Source organism: Lichenostomus cassidix, chromosome 25, assembly GCF_008360975.1.
Source record: "Lichenostomus cassidix isolate B80296 chromosome 25, HeHo_3.0, whole genome shotgun sequence".
Classification (NCBI taxonomy): domain Eukaryota; kingdom Metazoa; phylum Chordata; class Aves; order Passeriformes; family Meliphagidae; genus Lichenostomus; species Lichenostomus cassidix.
In genome coordinates this window covers 4,389,333-4,406,973 of record NC_139505.1, presented here as the reverse complement: position 1 = coordinate 4,406,973, position 17,641 = coordinate 4,389,333, and the positions used below count along the sequence as shown (strand labels likewise).

At 39.0% G+C, this 17,641-nt stretch overlaps 1 protein-coding gene across 2 annotated transcripts in view; it reads right to left on the bottom strand.

The window, feature by feature from the left end:
* Positions 1-601: 601 nt before the first annotated feature.
* Positions 602-17,641, bottom strand: part of LOC146427407 (rho guanine nucleotide exchange factor 11-like) — a 30,525-nt gene continuing 13,485 nt past the window's right edge. Inside the window, exons 7-15 of one of the 2 annotated variants that reach the window (XM_085082463.1) lie at positions 16,009-16,080; positions 14,651-14,761; positions 13,085-13,216; positions 12,276-12,335; positions 10,142-10,243; positions 7,430-7,528; positions 6,256-6,298; positions 4,221-4,317; positions 602-742 (exon numbers count right to left, since the gene is read on the bottom strand). In XM_085082463.1, coding sequence (XP_084938589.1) covers positions 616-742; positions 4,221-4,317; positions 6,256-6,298; positions 7,430-7,528; positions 10,142-10,243; positions 12,276-12,335; positions 13,085-13,216; positions 14,651-14,761; positions 16,009-16,080 — 843 coding nt within the window. In that variant the 3' untranslated portion in view covers positions 602-615. The remainder of the gene's footprint in view (positions 743-4,220; positions 4,318-6,255; positions 6,299-7,429; positions 7,529-10,141; positions 10,244-12,275; positions 12,336-13,084; positions 13,217-14,650; positions 14,762-16,008; positions 16,081-17,641) is intronic. The other variant, XM_085082464.1, reaches the window with a different exon arrangement.

Here is a 17,641-nt window from a genome sequence, read left to right as displayed (position 1 = left end):
AAAATTCCCAGAAAATTCCCAAAAAATTCCCAGCAAATACCCAGAAAATTCCCAGAAAATTCAAAAAAATCCCATAAAATTCCCATAAAATTCCCAGAAAATTCCCAAATTCCCAAAAATCCCCATAAATTCCGAATTTCTCTCACAGGATGTCTGCCAGGTTTCCCAGGTGTCTCTCAGCCAGAGCTCTCTCTCTCCCAGTTCCCATCAGCAACTCCCAAAATCCCATCGAGAATTCCCAAAAATCCCCAGAAAATTCCCAGAAAATTCCCAGAAATTCCCAAAATTCCCAGAAAATTCCCAGAAAAGTCCCAGAAAATTCCCAGAAAAGTCCCAAAATCCCATCGAGAAGTCCCAGAAAACTCTCAGAAAACTCCCAAAAAACTCCCAGAAAATCCCAGAAAATTCCCAGAAAATTCCCAAAATCCCATTGAGAACTCCCAAAATTCCCAGAAAATTCCCAAAATTCCCCCCAAAATCCCAGAAAATCCCCAGAAAAATCCCAGAAATTCCCCGAAAATCCCAAAAAAATCCCAAAAATTCCCATAAAATCCCCAGAAAATTCCCAGAAAATCCCCATAAAATTCCCAAATTCCCAAAATCCCAAATTTTGGCTCACAGGATGTCTGCCAGGTGCAGCAGGTGTCTCTCAGCCAGAGCTCTCTCTCTCTCCCAGTTCCCATTCAGCTCCTGCAGCTCATTCTCCCCATAGAGATTCCCCAAGCCAAGGGTGCGCTTCGTCCTGAGGAAAAAATGGGAATTTTTCCCAAAAAAATGGGAGTTTTCCATGAAAAAATGGGATTTTTAAAAAAAAATTGGGAGTTTTTCCCAAAAAATGGGGGTTTTTCCCAAAAAAATGGGGATTTTTAAAAAAAAATTGGGAGTTTTTCCGAAAAAAATGGGTTTTTTCCCAAAAAAATTGGGATTTTTCCCCAAAAAAATGGGTTTTTTCTGTGAAAAATTGGGATTTTTCCAAAAAAATGGGGATTTTTCTGTGAAAATTGGGGATTTTTCTGTGAAAAATGGGGATTTTTCCCCAAAAAAAAGGGAATTTTTCCATGGAAATTGGGAGTTTTTCCCAAAAAATGGGGTTTTTTCCCAAAAAAATGGGGAGTTTTTCCCAAAAAATGGGGATTTTCCCCAAAAAAATGGGGATTTTTCCCCAAAAAATGGGGTTTTTCTGTGAAAAATGGGTATTTTTCCCAAAAAATGGAAATTTTTCCATGGAAATTGGGGATTTTCCATGAAAAAATGGGGATTTTTTTTAAAAAATTGGGAGTTTTTCCGAAAAAATGGGGTTTTCCATGAAAAATGGGGATTTTTTCCATAAAAATGGAAATTTTTCTGTGAAAAATGGGAGTTTTTCCCAAAAAAAAGGGAATTTTTCCATGGAAATCGGGAGTTTTTCCCAAAAAAATAGGAATTTTTTTTTAAAAAATTGGGAGTTTTTCCCCAAAAAATGGGGTTTTCCATGAAAAATGGGGATTTTCCCAAAAAAATGAGAATTTTTCCATGGAAATTGGGGATTTTTCTGTGAAAATTGGGGATTTTTCCCCAAAAAATGGGAATTTTTCCCCAAAAAAAAGGGAATTTTTCCATGGAAAATGGGAGTTTTTCCCAAAAAAATAGGGATTTTTTTTAAAAAATTGGGAGTTTTTCTGGAAAAAATGGCGATTTTCCATGAAAAATGGGGATTTTCCCCAAAAAAATGGGAATTTTTCTGTGAAAAATTGGGATTTTTCCCCAAAAAAATGGGAATTTTTCCATGGAAATTGGGAGTTTTTCCGAAAAAAATAGGGATTTTTAAAAAAAAATTGGGAGTTTTTCCGAAAAAAATGGGGTTTTTCCGTGAAAAATGGGGATTTTTCCCAAAAAAAGGGAATTTTTCCATGGAAATTGGGGATTTTCCTGTGAAAATTGGGGGTTTTTTGCAAAAAAATTGGGGTTTTTTTCCATGAAAATTGGGATTTTTTCCTGTGAAAATTGTGGGTTTTTCCTGCCAAAATTGGGAATTTTTCCATGAAAATTGGGAGTTTTTCCCCAAAAAATGGGGATTTTTCTGTGAAAAATGGGGGGTTTTCCATGAAAAATGGGGATTTTTCCCAAAAAAAAGTGAATTTTTCCATGGAAAATGGGAGTTTTTCCCAAAAAATATGGGGATTTTCCATGAAAAATGGGGATTTTTCTGTGAAAAATGGGAGTTTTTCCGTGAAAATTCAGATTTTTTAAAAAAATTGGGAGTTTTTCCAAAAAAAGTGGGGATTTTTCCCAAAAAAATGGGGATTTTTCCGTGAAAATTGGGGTTTTTTATATGAAAATTGGGGCTTTTTTTAAAAAAAAATGGGGTTTTCCATGAAAAATTGGGTTTTTCCATAAAAAATTGGGATTTTTCCGTGAAAATTGGGCATTTTTCAATGAAAATTGGGTGGTTTTCCATGAAAATTGGGGATTTTTCATATAAATTGGGGGTTTTCCATTAAAATTGGGGTTTTTTGGTGAAAATTGGGAGTTTTCCAAAAAAATTGGGTTTTTCCATAAAAATTGAAGGTTTTATAAAAATGGGTTTTTCATGAAAATTGGGGATTTTTCTAAAAAATTGGGAATTTTTCCCAAAAAATGGGGTTTTTAACATAAAAATTGGGGGTTTTTCAATTAAAATTCAGAGTTTTTCCATGAAAATTGGGGTTTTATCCATGAAAATCAGGGATTTTCCCACCAAAACTGGAGATTTTCACACAAAAATTGGGGTTTTTCCCATGAAAATTGTGGATTTTCCCACCAAAATAATGGACTTTACCCAAAAAATTGTGTGTTTTCCCCCAAAAAATTGTGAATTTTCCCCAAAAGAATTGTAGATTTTCCCTGGATTTTGGGATTTTTCCCCCAAAAATTGTGGATTTTCTCCCAAAAATTGTGGATTTTTTCCCCAAAAATTGTGGATTTTCCCTGGATTTTTGGGTTTTTCCCCTCCAAAATTGTGGATTTTCCCAAAAAAACCGTGGATTTTCCCCCCAAAACGTGGATTTCCCCACCAAAAATTGTGGATTTTCTCCCAAAAATTGTGGATTTTCCAAAAAAATTGTGGATTTTCCCCAAAAATTGTGGATTTTCCCCAAAAATTGTGGATTTTCCCCAAAAAATGGTGGATTTTCTCCCAAAAAACGTGGATTTTCCCTGTATTTTTGGGGCTTTTCCTCCCAAAATTGTGGATTTTCTCCCAAAAATGGTGGATTTCCCCACCAAAATAGTGGATTTTCCCTGGATTTGGGGATTTTCCTCCAGAAATAATGGATTTTCTCCCAAAAATGGTGACTTTTCCCTGTATTTTTGGGGTTTTCCCCCCAAAATTATGGATTTTCTCGTAAAAAATTGTAGATTTTTCCCGGATTTTGGGATTTTTCCCCAAAAAAATAGTGAATTTTCCCTGTATTTTTGGGTTTTTTCCCCCAAAATTGTTGATTTTCTCAAAAAAATTGTGGATTTTCCCCCAAAAAACACGGAATTTCCCACAAAAATAGTGAATTTTCTCCCCAAAAACGTGGATTTCCCCCCAAAGATTGTGGATTTTCTCCCAAAAAATTGTGGATTTTCTCCCAAAAAATGTGGATTTTCCCCCAAAAAATGGTGGATTTTCTCCTAAAAATTGTGGATTTTCCCAAAAAATTGTGGATTTTCTCCCAAAAAATTGTGGATTTCCTCCCAAAAATTGTGGATTTTCCCAAAAAATTGTGGATTTCCTCCCAAAAATTGTGGATTTTCCCCCAAAAAATGGTGGATTTTCTCCTAAAAATTGTGGATTTTCCCCCAAAATATTGTGGATTTTCCCAAAAAACTGTGGATTTTCTCCCAAAAATTGTGAATTTTCTCCCAAAAACGTGGATTTTCCATGAAAATTGAGGATTTTCTCCCAAAAATGGTGGATTTTCTCCCAAAAAATGGTGGATTTTCTCCTAAAAATTGTGGATTTTCCCAAAAAAATTGGGGATTTTCCCACAAAAATTGGGTTTTTTCACACAAACATTGAGGTTTTTTCCATAAAAATTGGGGTTTTTTCCACAAAAATGGTGGATTTTCTCCCAAAAACGTGGATTTTCCCCAAAAAACTGTGGAATTTCCCCCAAAAAAACGTGGATTTTCCATGAAAACTGTGGAATTTCCTACAAAAATTGTGGATTTTCCACGAAAACTGTGGAATTTCCCTGTATTTTGTATTTCCCCACCTGTAGTGCTGCAGCTGCAGGTTGATCTCTGGCAGCACAGCTCGCTGAGCTTCCTGCAGGGAAGGACGAAGATCCTCTCCGCTGCGCTGACGCACCTCTGGGGAAAGTCCAGAAAATTCCAGAAAATTCCGGAAAATTCCAGAAAATTCCAGAAAATTCCGGAAAATTCCAGAAAATTTGGGACATTTGGGAAAATTAGTCCAGAAAATTCCAGAAAATTCCGGAAAATTTGGGAAAAGTCGGGAAAATTCCAGAAAATAAGTCCAGAAAATTCCGGAAAATTAGTCCAGAAAATTCCAGGAAATTCCGGAAAATTCCAGAAAATTTGGGACATTTGGGAAAATTAGTCCAGAACATTCCAGAACATTCCAGAAAATTTGGGACATTTGGGAAAATTAGTCCAGAACATTCCAGAACATTCCAGAAAATTTGGGACATTTGGGAAAATTAGTCCAGAAAATTCCAGAAAATTTGGGAAAATTAGTCCAGAAAATGCCAGAAAATTCCGGAAAATTTGGGACATTTGGGAAAATTAGTCCGGAAAATTCCAGAAAATTAGTCCAGAAAATTAGTCCAGAAAATTCCAGAAAATTCGGGACTTTGGGAAAATTAGTCCAGAAAATTCCAGAAAAATTCCACAAAATTCCAGAAAATTTGGGATTTTGGGAACGTTTTCCAGATCCAAATACAATTCTCAATCAGGAAAAATTCAGTTCTGTTTTTTCCAGGAAACTTTGGAATCCAAAAAAAAAATTGGATTTGGATTTTTCCAAAGCGAATTCCCAGAAAAGGAGCCCAAATTTTCTGGGAATTTGGGATTTTGGGAATCTTCTCCACAGCCAGAGATGATTCCCAATTCAGGAAAAATTCAGTTTTGTTTTTTGCAGGAAATTCTTGGATTTTTTTCTGCTTTGGAATCCAAAAAAAAAATTGGATTTTTCCAAAGGGAATTCCTGGAAATTTTCTGGGAATTTGGGATTTTGGGAATGTTTTCCAGATCCAAATATGATTCTCAATTCGGGAAAAATTCAGTTTTGTTTTTTCTAGGATTTCAGGAAATTTTTTCTGCTTTGGAATCCCAAAAAATGGAATTTTTCCAAAGGGGAATTCCCAGAAAAAGGAAAAGGAGCCCAAATTTTTTGGGAATTGGAGAGGAAAATTGGGATTTTGGGAATTTTGTTCGAGTTTTTTTCATTCCCAATTCGGGATGATTCCATCCTGGTTTTTCCAGGTGGAGATTCCATCATTTAATCAAAATAATTAAGTATAAATACTCGGAAAAGTCGGGAAAAGTCGTGAAAATTTGGGAAAATTTGGGGTTTTGGGAATGTTTTCCATAGCCAGAAATGATTCCCAATTCAGGAAAAATTCAGTTTTGTTTTTTCCAGGAAATTCTTGGATCTTTTTCTGCTTTAGAATCCTAAAAATTAGATTTTTTCCAAAGGGAATTCCCAGAAAAGGAGCCCAAATTTTTGGGGAATTTCAGGAAATTTGGGATTTTAGGAATCTTCTCCACAGCCAGAAATTATTCCCAATTCGGGAAAAATTCAGTTTTGTTTTTTCAGGAAATTTTGGGAATCTTTGGATCTTTTCCTGCTTTGGAATCCTAAAAAAAAATGGATTTTTCCAAGGGGAATTCCTGGAAATTTTCTGGGAATTTGGGGAAATTTGGGATTTTGGGAATGTTTTCCATAGCCAGAGATGATTCCCAATCAGGAAAAATTCAGTTTTAATTTTTTTTCAGGAAGATTTTGGGAATCTTTGGATTCTTTTTTCTGCTTTGGAATCCCAAAAAATGGATTTTTCCAAAGGGAATTCCCAGAAAAGGAGCCCAAATTTTTTGGGATTTGGGGAAATTTGGGATTTTGGGAATGTTCTCCATAGCCAGAGATGATTCCCAATCCAAATATAAATCCCAAAACTCAGTTCTGCTTTTTCCAGGAGAAATTTGGGAATCTTTGGATCTTTTTCTGGTTTTGAATCCCAAAAAAATTGGAATTTTTTCCAAGGGAAATTCCCAGAATTCTTCACTCACCAATCTCCACCAGGAGGTGCTCTGGAATCTTCACCCGGAGAGGCTGCAAAAGAGGGAAAAATCAAAAAAAATCCCAAAAAATAAAAAAAAATCCAAAAAAATCCAAAAAAAATCCCCAAATAATCCCAAAAAATCCCAAATCCCAGGAATCCCAAACACTCCCAAATCCCAGGAATTCCTCAGGAATCCCTAACAATCCCAAGAACTCCTCAGGAATCCTGAATTCCAAATCCCACGAGTTCCGCAAGGATCAAATCCCAAATCCCAAGAATTTCCCAGGAATCCCAAAAATCCCAAATCCCGGGAATTCCTCAGGAATCCCAAAAATTCCCAAGAACTCCCAAATCCCAGGAATCCCCAAACAATCCCAAATGTTGGGAATTCTCACGGCATTCCAAATCCCAAATCCCAGGAATTCCTCGGGGATCAAATCCCAAACAATCCCAGGAATCCCTCAGGAATCCCAAACACTCCCAAATCCCAGGAATTCCCCAGGAATCTCAAAAACTTCCAAAACCCCCCAAATCCCAGGAATTCTCATGGCATTCCAAATCCCAAATCCCAGGAATTCCCCAGGAATCCCTCAGGAATCCCAAACCCCCAAATGTTGGGAATTGTTCAGGAATCCCAAAAGATCCCAAAAATCCCAAATTCCACGAATTCCCCAGGAATTCCAAACAAACCCAAAACCCCCAAATCCCAGGAATTCTTCAGGAATCCCAAGAACTTCCCAAACCGCCAATATTTGGGATTTCTCATGGCATCCCAAATCCCAAAAACTCCCAAAAACTCCCAAAAACTCCCAAAAACTCCCAAAAACTCCCAAAACCCCCCAGTTTTTGGGATTTCTCATGGCATTCCAAATCCCAAATCCCAGGATTTCCTCAGAGATCAAATCCCAAACAATCCCAAATCCCAAATAATCCCAAAATAATCCCCAAAACTCCCCCAAAACCCCCAATTTTTGGGATTCCTCACAACATTCCAAATCCCAAATCCCAAAAACTCCCCAAAACTCCCAAATAATCCCAAATAATCCCCAAAACCCCCAATATTTGGGATTTCTCATGGCATTCCAAATCCCAAAAACTCCCAAAAACTCCCAAATAATCCCAAAAACTCCCAAAATAATCCCAAATAATCCCAAAATCCCCCAATTTTTGGGAATTCTCACGGCGTTCCTGTCGAGGAAGATGCTGCAGAGTTCTCTGCCCAGAGCTTTGCTCTCCTTGGCATTGCTCTGCTGGCAAACCTCACAGCACAGGTGGAACAGCTGGGAAAAAATGGGAATGAGAGAGAGGAAAATTTGGGGAAAAAATTGGGAAAAAATCTGGGAAAATATCTGGGAAAATTGGGGAAATATCTGGGAAAATAGCTGGGAATGAACAGGGTGGCAAAGCTCACAGCACAGGTGGAACAGCTGGGGAGAGAGGGAAATTTGGGGAAAATCTGGGAATAAAACTGGGAAAAAAACTGGGAATGAACTGGGAATAAACTGGGAAAATATCTGGGAAAATTGGGGAAAAAACTGGGAAAATTTGGGGGAAAACTGGGAAAAAACTGGGAAAAAAACTGGGAAAAGAACTGGGAAAATTTGGGGAAAAACTGGGAATGAACAGGGAAAAAAACTGGGAAAATATCTGGGAAAATAACTGGGAAAATTGGGGGAAAAACTGGGAAAAATCTGGGAATAAACTGGGAAAAATCTGGGAATGAACAGGGAAAAAACTGGGAAAATATCTGGGAATGAGGAGGGAGAAACTGGGAAAAGAACTGGGAAAATCTGGGGAAAAACTGGGAAAAAAACTGGGAATGAACAGGGAAAATAACTGGGAAAATATCTGGGAAAAAAACTGGGAAAATATCTGGGAAAATATCTGGGAAAATATCTGGGAAGGAGGAAGAAAAATTGGGAAAAAACTGGGAAAATATCTGGGAAAATATCTGGGAATGAAGTGGGTGGCAAACCTCACAGCACAGGTGGAACAGCTGCAGAGAGAGGGAAATTTGGGAAAAAAATGGGAATAAAACTGGGAAAAAACTGGGAAAATATCTGGGAAAAAACTGGGAATAAACTGGGAAAAAACTGGGAATGAAGTGGGTGGCAAACCTCACAGCACAGGTGGAACAGCTGGGAAAATGGAATGAGAGAGGGAAAAAGTGGGGAAAACTGGGAATGAACAGGGAAAATTGGGGGGAAAAATGGGAATAAGAAGAAAAAATCTGGGAAAAAAACTGGGAAAATATCTGGGAATGAGGAGGGAGAAGCTGGGAAAAGAACTGGGAAAATTTGGGGAAAAACTGGGAAAATTTGGGAAAAAAACTGGGAAAAAAACTGGGAAAAAAACTGGGAAAAAAACTGGGAAAAAAAACTGGGAAAAAAACTGGGAAAAAAACTGGGAAAAAAACTGGGAAAAAACTGGGAAAAAACTGGGAAAATATCTGGGAAAATTTGGGAATGAGGACAGAAAAAATCTGGGAATGAGGAGAGAAATTTTGGGAAAAAACTGGGAACATATCTGGGAATGAACAGGGAAAATTTAGGAATGAAAAGGGAAAAAATTTGGGAATGAGTGGAGAAAAAACTGGGAATGAGGAGGAAAAAGGATCCCAAAAAACCCAAAAAACTCTGGGAATGTGGAGGAAAAATCTGGGAAGGAGGAGGGAAAAACATCCTGGAAAATCCCAGAAAATCCCAGAAAATCCTGGAAAATCACAGAAAATTCACAGAAAAATCCTGGAAAATCCCAGAAAATCATGGAAAATCAGGGAAAAATCATGGAAATTTTTTTTAAAAATCCCAGAAAATCACAGAAAATTTAAAAAAAATCCCAGAAAAGTCCCAGAAAAATCACAGGAAAATCCCAGAAAATCCTGGAAAATCACAGAAAATTCCAAGAAAAACACCAGAAAATCACAGAAAATCCTAGAAAATTCCCAGAAAATCACAGAAAATTCCCAGAAAATCACAGAAAATTCCCAGAAAAATCACAGGAAAATCCCAGAAAATGACGGAAAATTCCTGGAAAATCATGCAAAATCCTGGAAAATCACAGAAAAATCATTGAAAATTCAAAAAAATTCCCAGAAAATTCCCAGTAATTCCAGGAAAATCACAGAAAATCACAAAAAATCACAGGAAAAATCACAGGAAAAATCACAGAAAAATCACAGAAAAATCACAGAAAAATCACAGAAAAATCACAGAAAAATCACAGAAAAATTCCCAGAAAAATCACAGAAAAATTCCCAGAAAAATCCCAGGAAATCACGGAAAAATGATGGAAAATTAAAGAAAAATCCCGGAAAATCCCGGAAAATCCCAGAAAAATCATGGAAAATTCCCAGAAAATTAAAAAAAAATCCCAGAAAAATCCCAGAAAATCCTGGAAAATCACAGAAAATTCCCGAAAAAATCACAGAAAAGTCCCAGAAAAATCACAGAAAATCCCCAGAAAAATCAGGGAAAATCTCAGAAAAATCCTGAGAAAATCCTGGAAAAATCACAGAAAATCCTGGAAAATCACAGAAAATCCCCAGAAAATCCCCAGAAAAAGCAGGGAAAATCCCAGAAAATTCCCAGAAAATCCAGGAAAATTCCCAGAAAAATCACAGGAAAATCACAGAAAATCACGGAAAATTCCCAGAAAATCCTAAAAAAAAAAAAAAATCACAAAAAATTCCCAGAAAAATAATGGAAAATTAAAAAAAATCACAGAAAAATCACAGAAAAATCACAGAAAATTCCCAGAAAATCACAGAAAAATCATGGAAAATTCCAAAAAAATCCCAGAAAAATCCCAGAAAATTCCCAGAAAATTCCCAGAATTCTGGGAAATTCCCAGAAATTCCCAGAAAATTCCCAGAAAAGGCAGGAATTGCTCACCAGAGGGCTGGGATCAGCCTGGGAGAAGAGGAACCTGAGGAAGACTCCGAGGTGAGCTGGGCGAGACTTGAGCTTGGAGAAGTCCTGGAAGAGCAAATCCCACTGGGAAGGGAAATGTGGGAAAAGAGGAAAAAAATCAGCTGGAAAATGGGAATTGTGGTGGAATTTTGGTGGGATTTGGATGGGATTTTTGATGGGATTTTGAAGGGATTGTGATGGAATTTTGGTGGAATTGTGTTGGAATTCTGGTGGAATTATGGGATTTTGGTGGAATTTTGATGGAATTTTGCTGGGATTGTGATGGAATTTTGATGGGATTTTGGTGGAATTTGAGCTTGGAAAAGTCCTGGAAGAGCAAATCCCACTGGGAAATGGGAAAAGAGGGAAAAAATCAGCTGGAAAATGGGAATTGTGGTGGGATTTTGGTGGGATTTTGGTGGGATTTGGATGGGATTTTGATGGGATTTTGATGGAATTTTAATGAGATTTTGATGGAATTTTGCTATAATTTTGATGGAATTTTGATGGGATTTTGGTGGAATTTGAGCTTGGAGAAGTCCTGGAAGAGCAAATCCCACTGGGAAGGACAAATGGGAAAAGAGGGAAAAAATCAGCTGGGAAATGGGAATTTTGGTGGGATTTTGATGGAATTTGGATGGGATTTTGGTGGGATTTGGATGGAATTGTGATGGAATTTTGATGGAATTTTGCTATAATTTTGATGGGATTTCGATCGAAATTTGATGGAATTTTGCTATAATTTTGATGGGATTGCGATGGAATTTTGATGGAATTTTGCTATAACTTTGATGGGATTTTGATGGGATTTTGATGGGATTTTGCTCTAATTTTGATGGAATTTTGATGAGATTTTGATGGAATTTTGATGGAATTTTGGTGGAATTTTGGTGGAATTGTGATGAAATTTTGGTGGAATTTTGGTGGAATTGTGATGAAATTTTGGTGGAATTTTGATGAAATTCTGATGGAATTTTAATGGGATTTGGGTGGAATTTTGCTATAATTTTGATGGAATTTTGATGGGATTTTGGTGGAATTTGAGCTTGGAAAAGTCCTGGAAGAGCAAATCCCACTGGGAAGGGAAATGTGGGAAAAGAGGGAAAAAATCAGCTGGGAAATGGGAATTTTGGGGGAATTTTGGTGGGATTTTGATGGAATTTTGCTGGGATTGTGATGGAATTTTGGTGGGATTTTGGTGGGATTTGGATGGGATTTTTGATGGGATTTTGACAGAATTTTGATAGGATTTAGGCAGAATTGTGTTGGAATTTTGCTGTAATTTTGATGGAATTTTGCTATAATTTTGATGGGATTTTGATGGAATTTTGATGGGATTTTGATGGGATTTTGATGGAATTTTGATGGAATTTTGATGGAATTATTTTGATGGGATTGTGATGGAATTTTGGTGGAATTTTGATAGGATTTTGATGGAATTTTGATGGAATTTTGCTATAATTTTGATGGAATTTTGGTGGAATTGTGATGATTTTGATGGAATTTTGCTATAATTTTAATGGGATTCTGATGGGATTTTGCTATAATTCTGATAGGATTTTGAAGGAATTTCGATGGAATTTCAATGGAATTTTGATGGGATTGTTCTATAATTTTGACGGAATTTTGAAGGAATTTTGATGGAATTTTGATGGAATTATTTTGATGGGATTTTGGTGGAATTGTGATATAATTTTGATGGAATTTTGCTTTAATTCTGATGGAATTCTGATGGAATTCTGATGGGATTGCAGCTCTGGGATGATCCCAGGGATGAGAAATCCATGGAAAAACCTGAACTGGGATTGATCCCAAAAATTCCAACTGAATCCATGGAATTCTGGAATAATTCAGGTTGGAATTGCCTGGAATTCCATTTAAAAAAATCCCAAAAATCCCATAAATCCTATAAATCCCACAAATCCCATAAATCCCAAAAATCCCAAAAATCCCACAAATCCCACAAATCCCAATCCCAACCCTCAGAAAAATCCCAAAAACCCCAAAATTCTTTCCCAGGAAAACAAAAAACTCTCCCAGAATCCCAGCAGGAATTCCCAAATTCCCCAAAATTCCCGGATTTTCCCGAAATTCCCAATTTTCCCGAAATTCCCACCTCGTTGTTGGAATCTCCAGGATCACAATCCTCCTCAGGGCCGATGATCTGAGGCTTTCCCTGTAAAAAAAACATGGAAAAACATGAGAAAACGTGGAAAAAACATGGGAAAAATGGGAAAACATGGGAAAAACATGGGGAAAAATGGAAAAGCATGGAAAAAACAGGGAAAAACATGGGAAAAATGGGAAAACATGGGAAAACAAACATGGAAAAAACATGGGAAAACATGGGAAAAGGCATGGAAAAACATGGAAAAATTTGGAAAAAACATGGGATAATGTGGAAAAACATGGAAAAATATGGGAAAACATGATAAAATATGGAAAAAACAGGGAAAAACCATGGAAAAACATGGTAAGATATGGGAAAACAAACAAAACATGGGAAAAACAGGGAAAAAACAGGGAAGAAACAGGGAAAAAACAGGGAAAAAACAGGGAAAAAACAGGGAAAAAACAGGGAAAAAACAGGGAAAAAACATGGGAAAACATGGAAGAATGTGGAAAAAACATGGAAAGACATGGACAAAACATGGGAAAACATATGGAAAAACATGGGAAAACATGGAAAGACATGGAAAAAAACGAGGAGAATGTGGAAAAACATGGGAAAAGAGGGAAAAACGTGGGAAAACGTGGAAAGACAGGGGAAAACATACAGAAAAACATGGGAAAACACATGGAAAAACATGTGAAAACATGGAAAAAACATGGAAAAAACATGGGAAAACATGGAACATCTCCACAAAATCCAGGAATTTCCCCCAGAAAATCCAGGAATTTCCTGGGAATTCCCGTTTTTCTCACCTCTCTCTCTGTCCCCAGTTCCAACCCGCTCTCTCCATCCTGGGAATCCACAGAAAATCCCAAAAATCCTGATTTTCCCGAGGCTGGGAATGGCGGGAAGCTCCGGAAAACTTCCCCAGGATGAGCAGAATCCTGGAAAACCAGAGGAAAAATGGGAATTTTTGGGAATTTCTGAGAAAAACGAGAGGAAAAATGGGAATTTTTGGGAATTTCTGAGAAAAACGAGAGGAAAAATGGGAATTTTTGGGAATTTCTGAGAAAAACGAGAGGAAAAATGGGAATTTTGGGAAAATTCCCAGGAAATGCAGATTTGGGATTGTGGGAAACCAGGAATTGGGAAATTGTGGGAATTTCTAAGGCAGGAATGGGGAAATTCCCAGAATTCTCAGTGTAGGAATTCCCAGAAAATTCAGCTTTGGGATCACGGAAAACCCAGGAATGAGCGAATTCCCAAAATTCCCAGAATTCCCAGAATTCCCCCCAAAGCTCACCACCAACCCCAATTCCCAAAAACCCCCAAAAATTCCCAAAAACTCCCCAAATTCCCACAGAAAAAATCCAGGATTTCAACCCCCAACCCTGGAGAAAAGGCAGGAATGATCCCAGAATTCCCAAAATTCCCAGAATTCCCAGGAAATGGAGATTTGGGATCGTGGAAAACCCAGGAATGAGCAAATTCCCAAAATTCCCAGAATTCCTCCCAAACCCCACAATTCCCAAAAGCCCCAAAATTCCCCAAATTCCCACAGAAAAAATCCAAAATTTTTGGCCAAACTTCAACCCCCAACCCTTGGGAAAAGGCAGGAATGCTCCCAGAATTCTCAGAATTCCCAAAATTCCCCAAAACTCCCCAAATTCCCACAGAAAAAATCCCAGGATTTCAACCCCCAACCCTGGGGACAAGGCAGGAACGCTCCCAGAATTCCCAAAATTCCTGGAATTCCCAGGGAATGGAGATTTGGGATTGTGGGGAAACTGGGAATGAGGGAATTGTGGGAATTTTCAATGTGGGAATTGGGGAATTCCCAGGAAATTCAGCTTTGGGATCACAGAAAACCCAGGAATGAGCGAATTCCCAAAAACCCCAAAATTCCCCAAATTCCCACAGAAAAAATCCAAAATTTTGGCCAAACTTCAACCCCCAACCCTTGGGAAAAGGCAGGAATGCTCCCAGAATTCTCAGAATTCCCAAAATTCCCCAAAACTCCCCAAATTCCCACAGAAAAAATCCAGGATTTCAACCCCCAACCCTGGGGACAAGGCAGGAACGCTCCCAGAATTCCCAAAATTCCTGGAATTCCCAGGGAATGGAGATTTGGGATTGTGGGGAAACTGGGAATGAGGGAAATGTGGGAATTTTCAATGTGGGAATTGGGGAATTCCCAGGAAATTCAGCTTTGGGATCACAGAAAACCCAGGAATGAGCGAATTCCCAAAAACCCCAAAATTCCCCAAATTCCCACAGAAAAAAATCCAAAATTTTGGGTCAAACCTCAACCCCCAACCCTGGGGAAAAGGCAGGAACGCTCCCAGAATTCCCAGAATTCCCAGAATTCCCAGAATTACCCCGAATTCCTGCAGGATTTTCAGCTGCAGCTGGTTGACTCTGCGCCGAGCTCCTTCCATCTGCTCCTCCAGGGAAATCCCAGGATTTCGGCTGTGCAGCTCCTCCAGCCGCTGGGGAAGGAAAAATTCCCAAAATTCCCCAAGATTCCCGGAATTCCTGAGCCTGGGAATGCCAGCCTGGCAGCCCCAGGGATTTGGGGAAAGTTGGGAGAGGTTTTTCCCACTTTTTTTCCATTTTTTTTCCTAGTTTTTCCCAATTTTTCTCCCTTTTTTCCTATATTTTTCTTCTTTTTTCACTTTTTTTTCCTCTTTTTCCCCACTTTTTCTCTCTTTTTCCCCACTTTTTCCTACATTCCCTCTCTTTTCCCCTCTTTTTCCACTTTTTTTCCCTCTTTTCTCCCCATTTTTCTCACTTTTTCTCTCTTTTTTCCGAATTTTTTCCTATATTCCCTCTCTTTTTGCCTCTTTTTTTCCTATATTCCCTCTCTTTTTTGGGGAAAAAAGGGAGAAAAAAGGGGAAAAAGAAGGGAGAAAAGGAGAAAAAAAGAGGGAATAAAGAGGAAAAAGAGGGAAAAAATGGGGGAAAAGGGGAAAAAGGGTGAAAAAAGGGGAAAAAAGAGGGAATAAAAGAGTAAAAAGAGGGGAAAAGGGGGGAGAAAAGGGAAAAAAAGAGGGGGGAAAAGGAGAAAAAATGAAAAAAAAAAAAAATGAACAAAGAGGAAAAAGAGAGGAAAAAATGGAAAAGGGAAAAAAAAGAGGAAAAGGGAAAAGGGGGTAAAAAAGGGAAAAAAAAGAAAAAGAAAAAAAAGGGGGGAAAAGGGGAAAAAAAGGGAAAAAAGAAGAAAGAGGAAAAAGGATGAGAAAAGAAGGAAAAAAGAGGGAAAAAAAGGGAGAAAAAGGAAAAAAGGGAAAAAGAGGAAAAAAGGGGAAAAAAGGAAAAAGAGGGAAAAAGAGGGGAAAATGTAGAAAAAGGAAAAAAAAAAAAAGGGGAAAGAAAGGGGGAAAAAGGCAAAAAAGAAAAAAAGGAAAAATGAAAAAAGAGGAAAAAAGGGGGAAAAAGAGGGAAAAGGGGAAAATAGGGAAAAGAGAAAAAGAGGGAAAAAAAGAAAAAAAAGGAAAAAAGAAAAAGGGGAAAAAAGGGGAAAAAGGGGGAAAAAAAGGGGAAAAAGGGGGAAAAAAGGGGAAAAAAAGAGGGAATAAAGAGGAAAAAGAGGAAAAAATTGGGGAAAGAAGGGGAAAAAGGGGGAAAAATTGGGGGGAAAAGGGGAAAAAAAGAAAAAATGGGGGAAAGAGAGGAAAAGGGAAGAAAAGATGGAAAAAAGTGGGAAAAGTGGGAAGGAATTCAGGGATGTTCCCACCTGGAGCTCAGCCTCCTCCTGGCGCAGCATGTTCCGCAGGATCTGAGCAGCGTGCTTCTGAACCTCGGGGTCCTGCAATTCCAGAGGTTTGGGAATTTGGGAATGGATTTGGGAATAATGGGAATGGGATTGGGATTTGGGAATGCTTCTGAACCTCGGGGTCCTGCAATTCCAGAGGTTTGGGAATTTGGGAATGGATTTGGGAATAATGGGAATGGGATTGGGATTTGGGAATGCTTCTGAACCTCGGGGTCCTGCAATTCCAGAGGTTTGGGAATTTGGGAATTTGGGAATATGGGAATGTGGGGATGCTTCTGAACCTCGGGGTCCCGAAATTCCAGAGGGAATGTGGGAATGTGGGAATATGGGAATGGGGATGGGGATGGGATTGGGAATGGGAATGCTTCTGAACCTCGGGGTCCTGGGAATGTAGAGATTTGGGAATTTGGGAATGTGGGAATGGGGATGGGAATATGGGAATATGGGAATATGGGAATATGGGAATATGGGAATATGGGAATATGGGAATGCTTCTAAACCTCGGGGTCCTGAAATTCGAGAGGTTTGGGAATTTGGGAATTTGGGAATGTGGGAATAATGGGAATGTGGCAATGGGGATGCTTCTGAACCTCAGGATCCTGGAATTCTACAGGGAATGAGAGAATGTGGGAATATTGGGAATGGGAATGGGAATGGGATTGGGATTGGGAATGGGAATGGGGATGCTTCTGAACCTCGGGGTCCTGGGAGTGCAGAGATTTGGGAATTTGGGAATGTGGGAATGTGGGAATGCTTCTGAACCTCGGGGTCCTGCAGTTCCAGAGGGAATGTGGGAATGGGATTGGGAATATGGGAATGTGGGAATGGGGATGCTTCTGAACCTCGGGGTCCTGGGATTGGGAATGTGGGAATGAGGGAATGGGAATGGGGATAATGGGAATGGGATGGGGATGCTTCTGAACCTCAGGATCCTGGGATTGCGGATTTGGGAATGTGGGAATGATGGGAATGATGGGGATAATGGGGATAATGGGGATAACGGGAATGGGAATGGAATGGGAATGCAAATGGGGATGGGAATGGGGATAATGGGAATAACGGGAATTACAGGAACGGGAATGGGGTGGGAATGGGAATGGGATGGGAATGATGGGAATGATGGGAATGGAAATGGGGATGGAATGGGAATGGGAATGGGAGTGGGAATAATGGGAATAATGGGAATAATGGGAATAATGGGAATGGGGATGGAATGGGAATCACCCTTGGGAATGGGGAATCAACCTCAGGAATGGGCCTCAGGAATCACCTTTGGGAATGAGGAATGAAAGACCCTTGGGAATTGGGAATGAACCCTGGGAATGGGCTTGGGAACGAGGAATGAGCCTCAGGGACCATCCTAAGGAATTCCCCTGAGGAATGAGGAATCAGCCTTGGCAATGAGGAATCTCCCTCGGGAATCACCCTCTGGAATGAGGAATGACTCTTGGGAAGAGCCAGGGCCAGGGTGGGATTTGGGATTGATCCAGGAAGGGATTTTGGGATCGCCATGGGGGATTTGGGATTTCCTGTGGGAATTTTGGGATCTCCTGAGGGAATTCTGGGGTCCCATTAGGGAATTTTGGGATCTCCT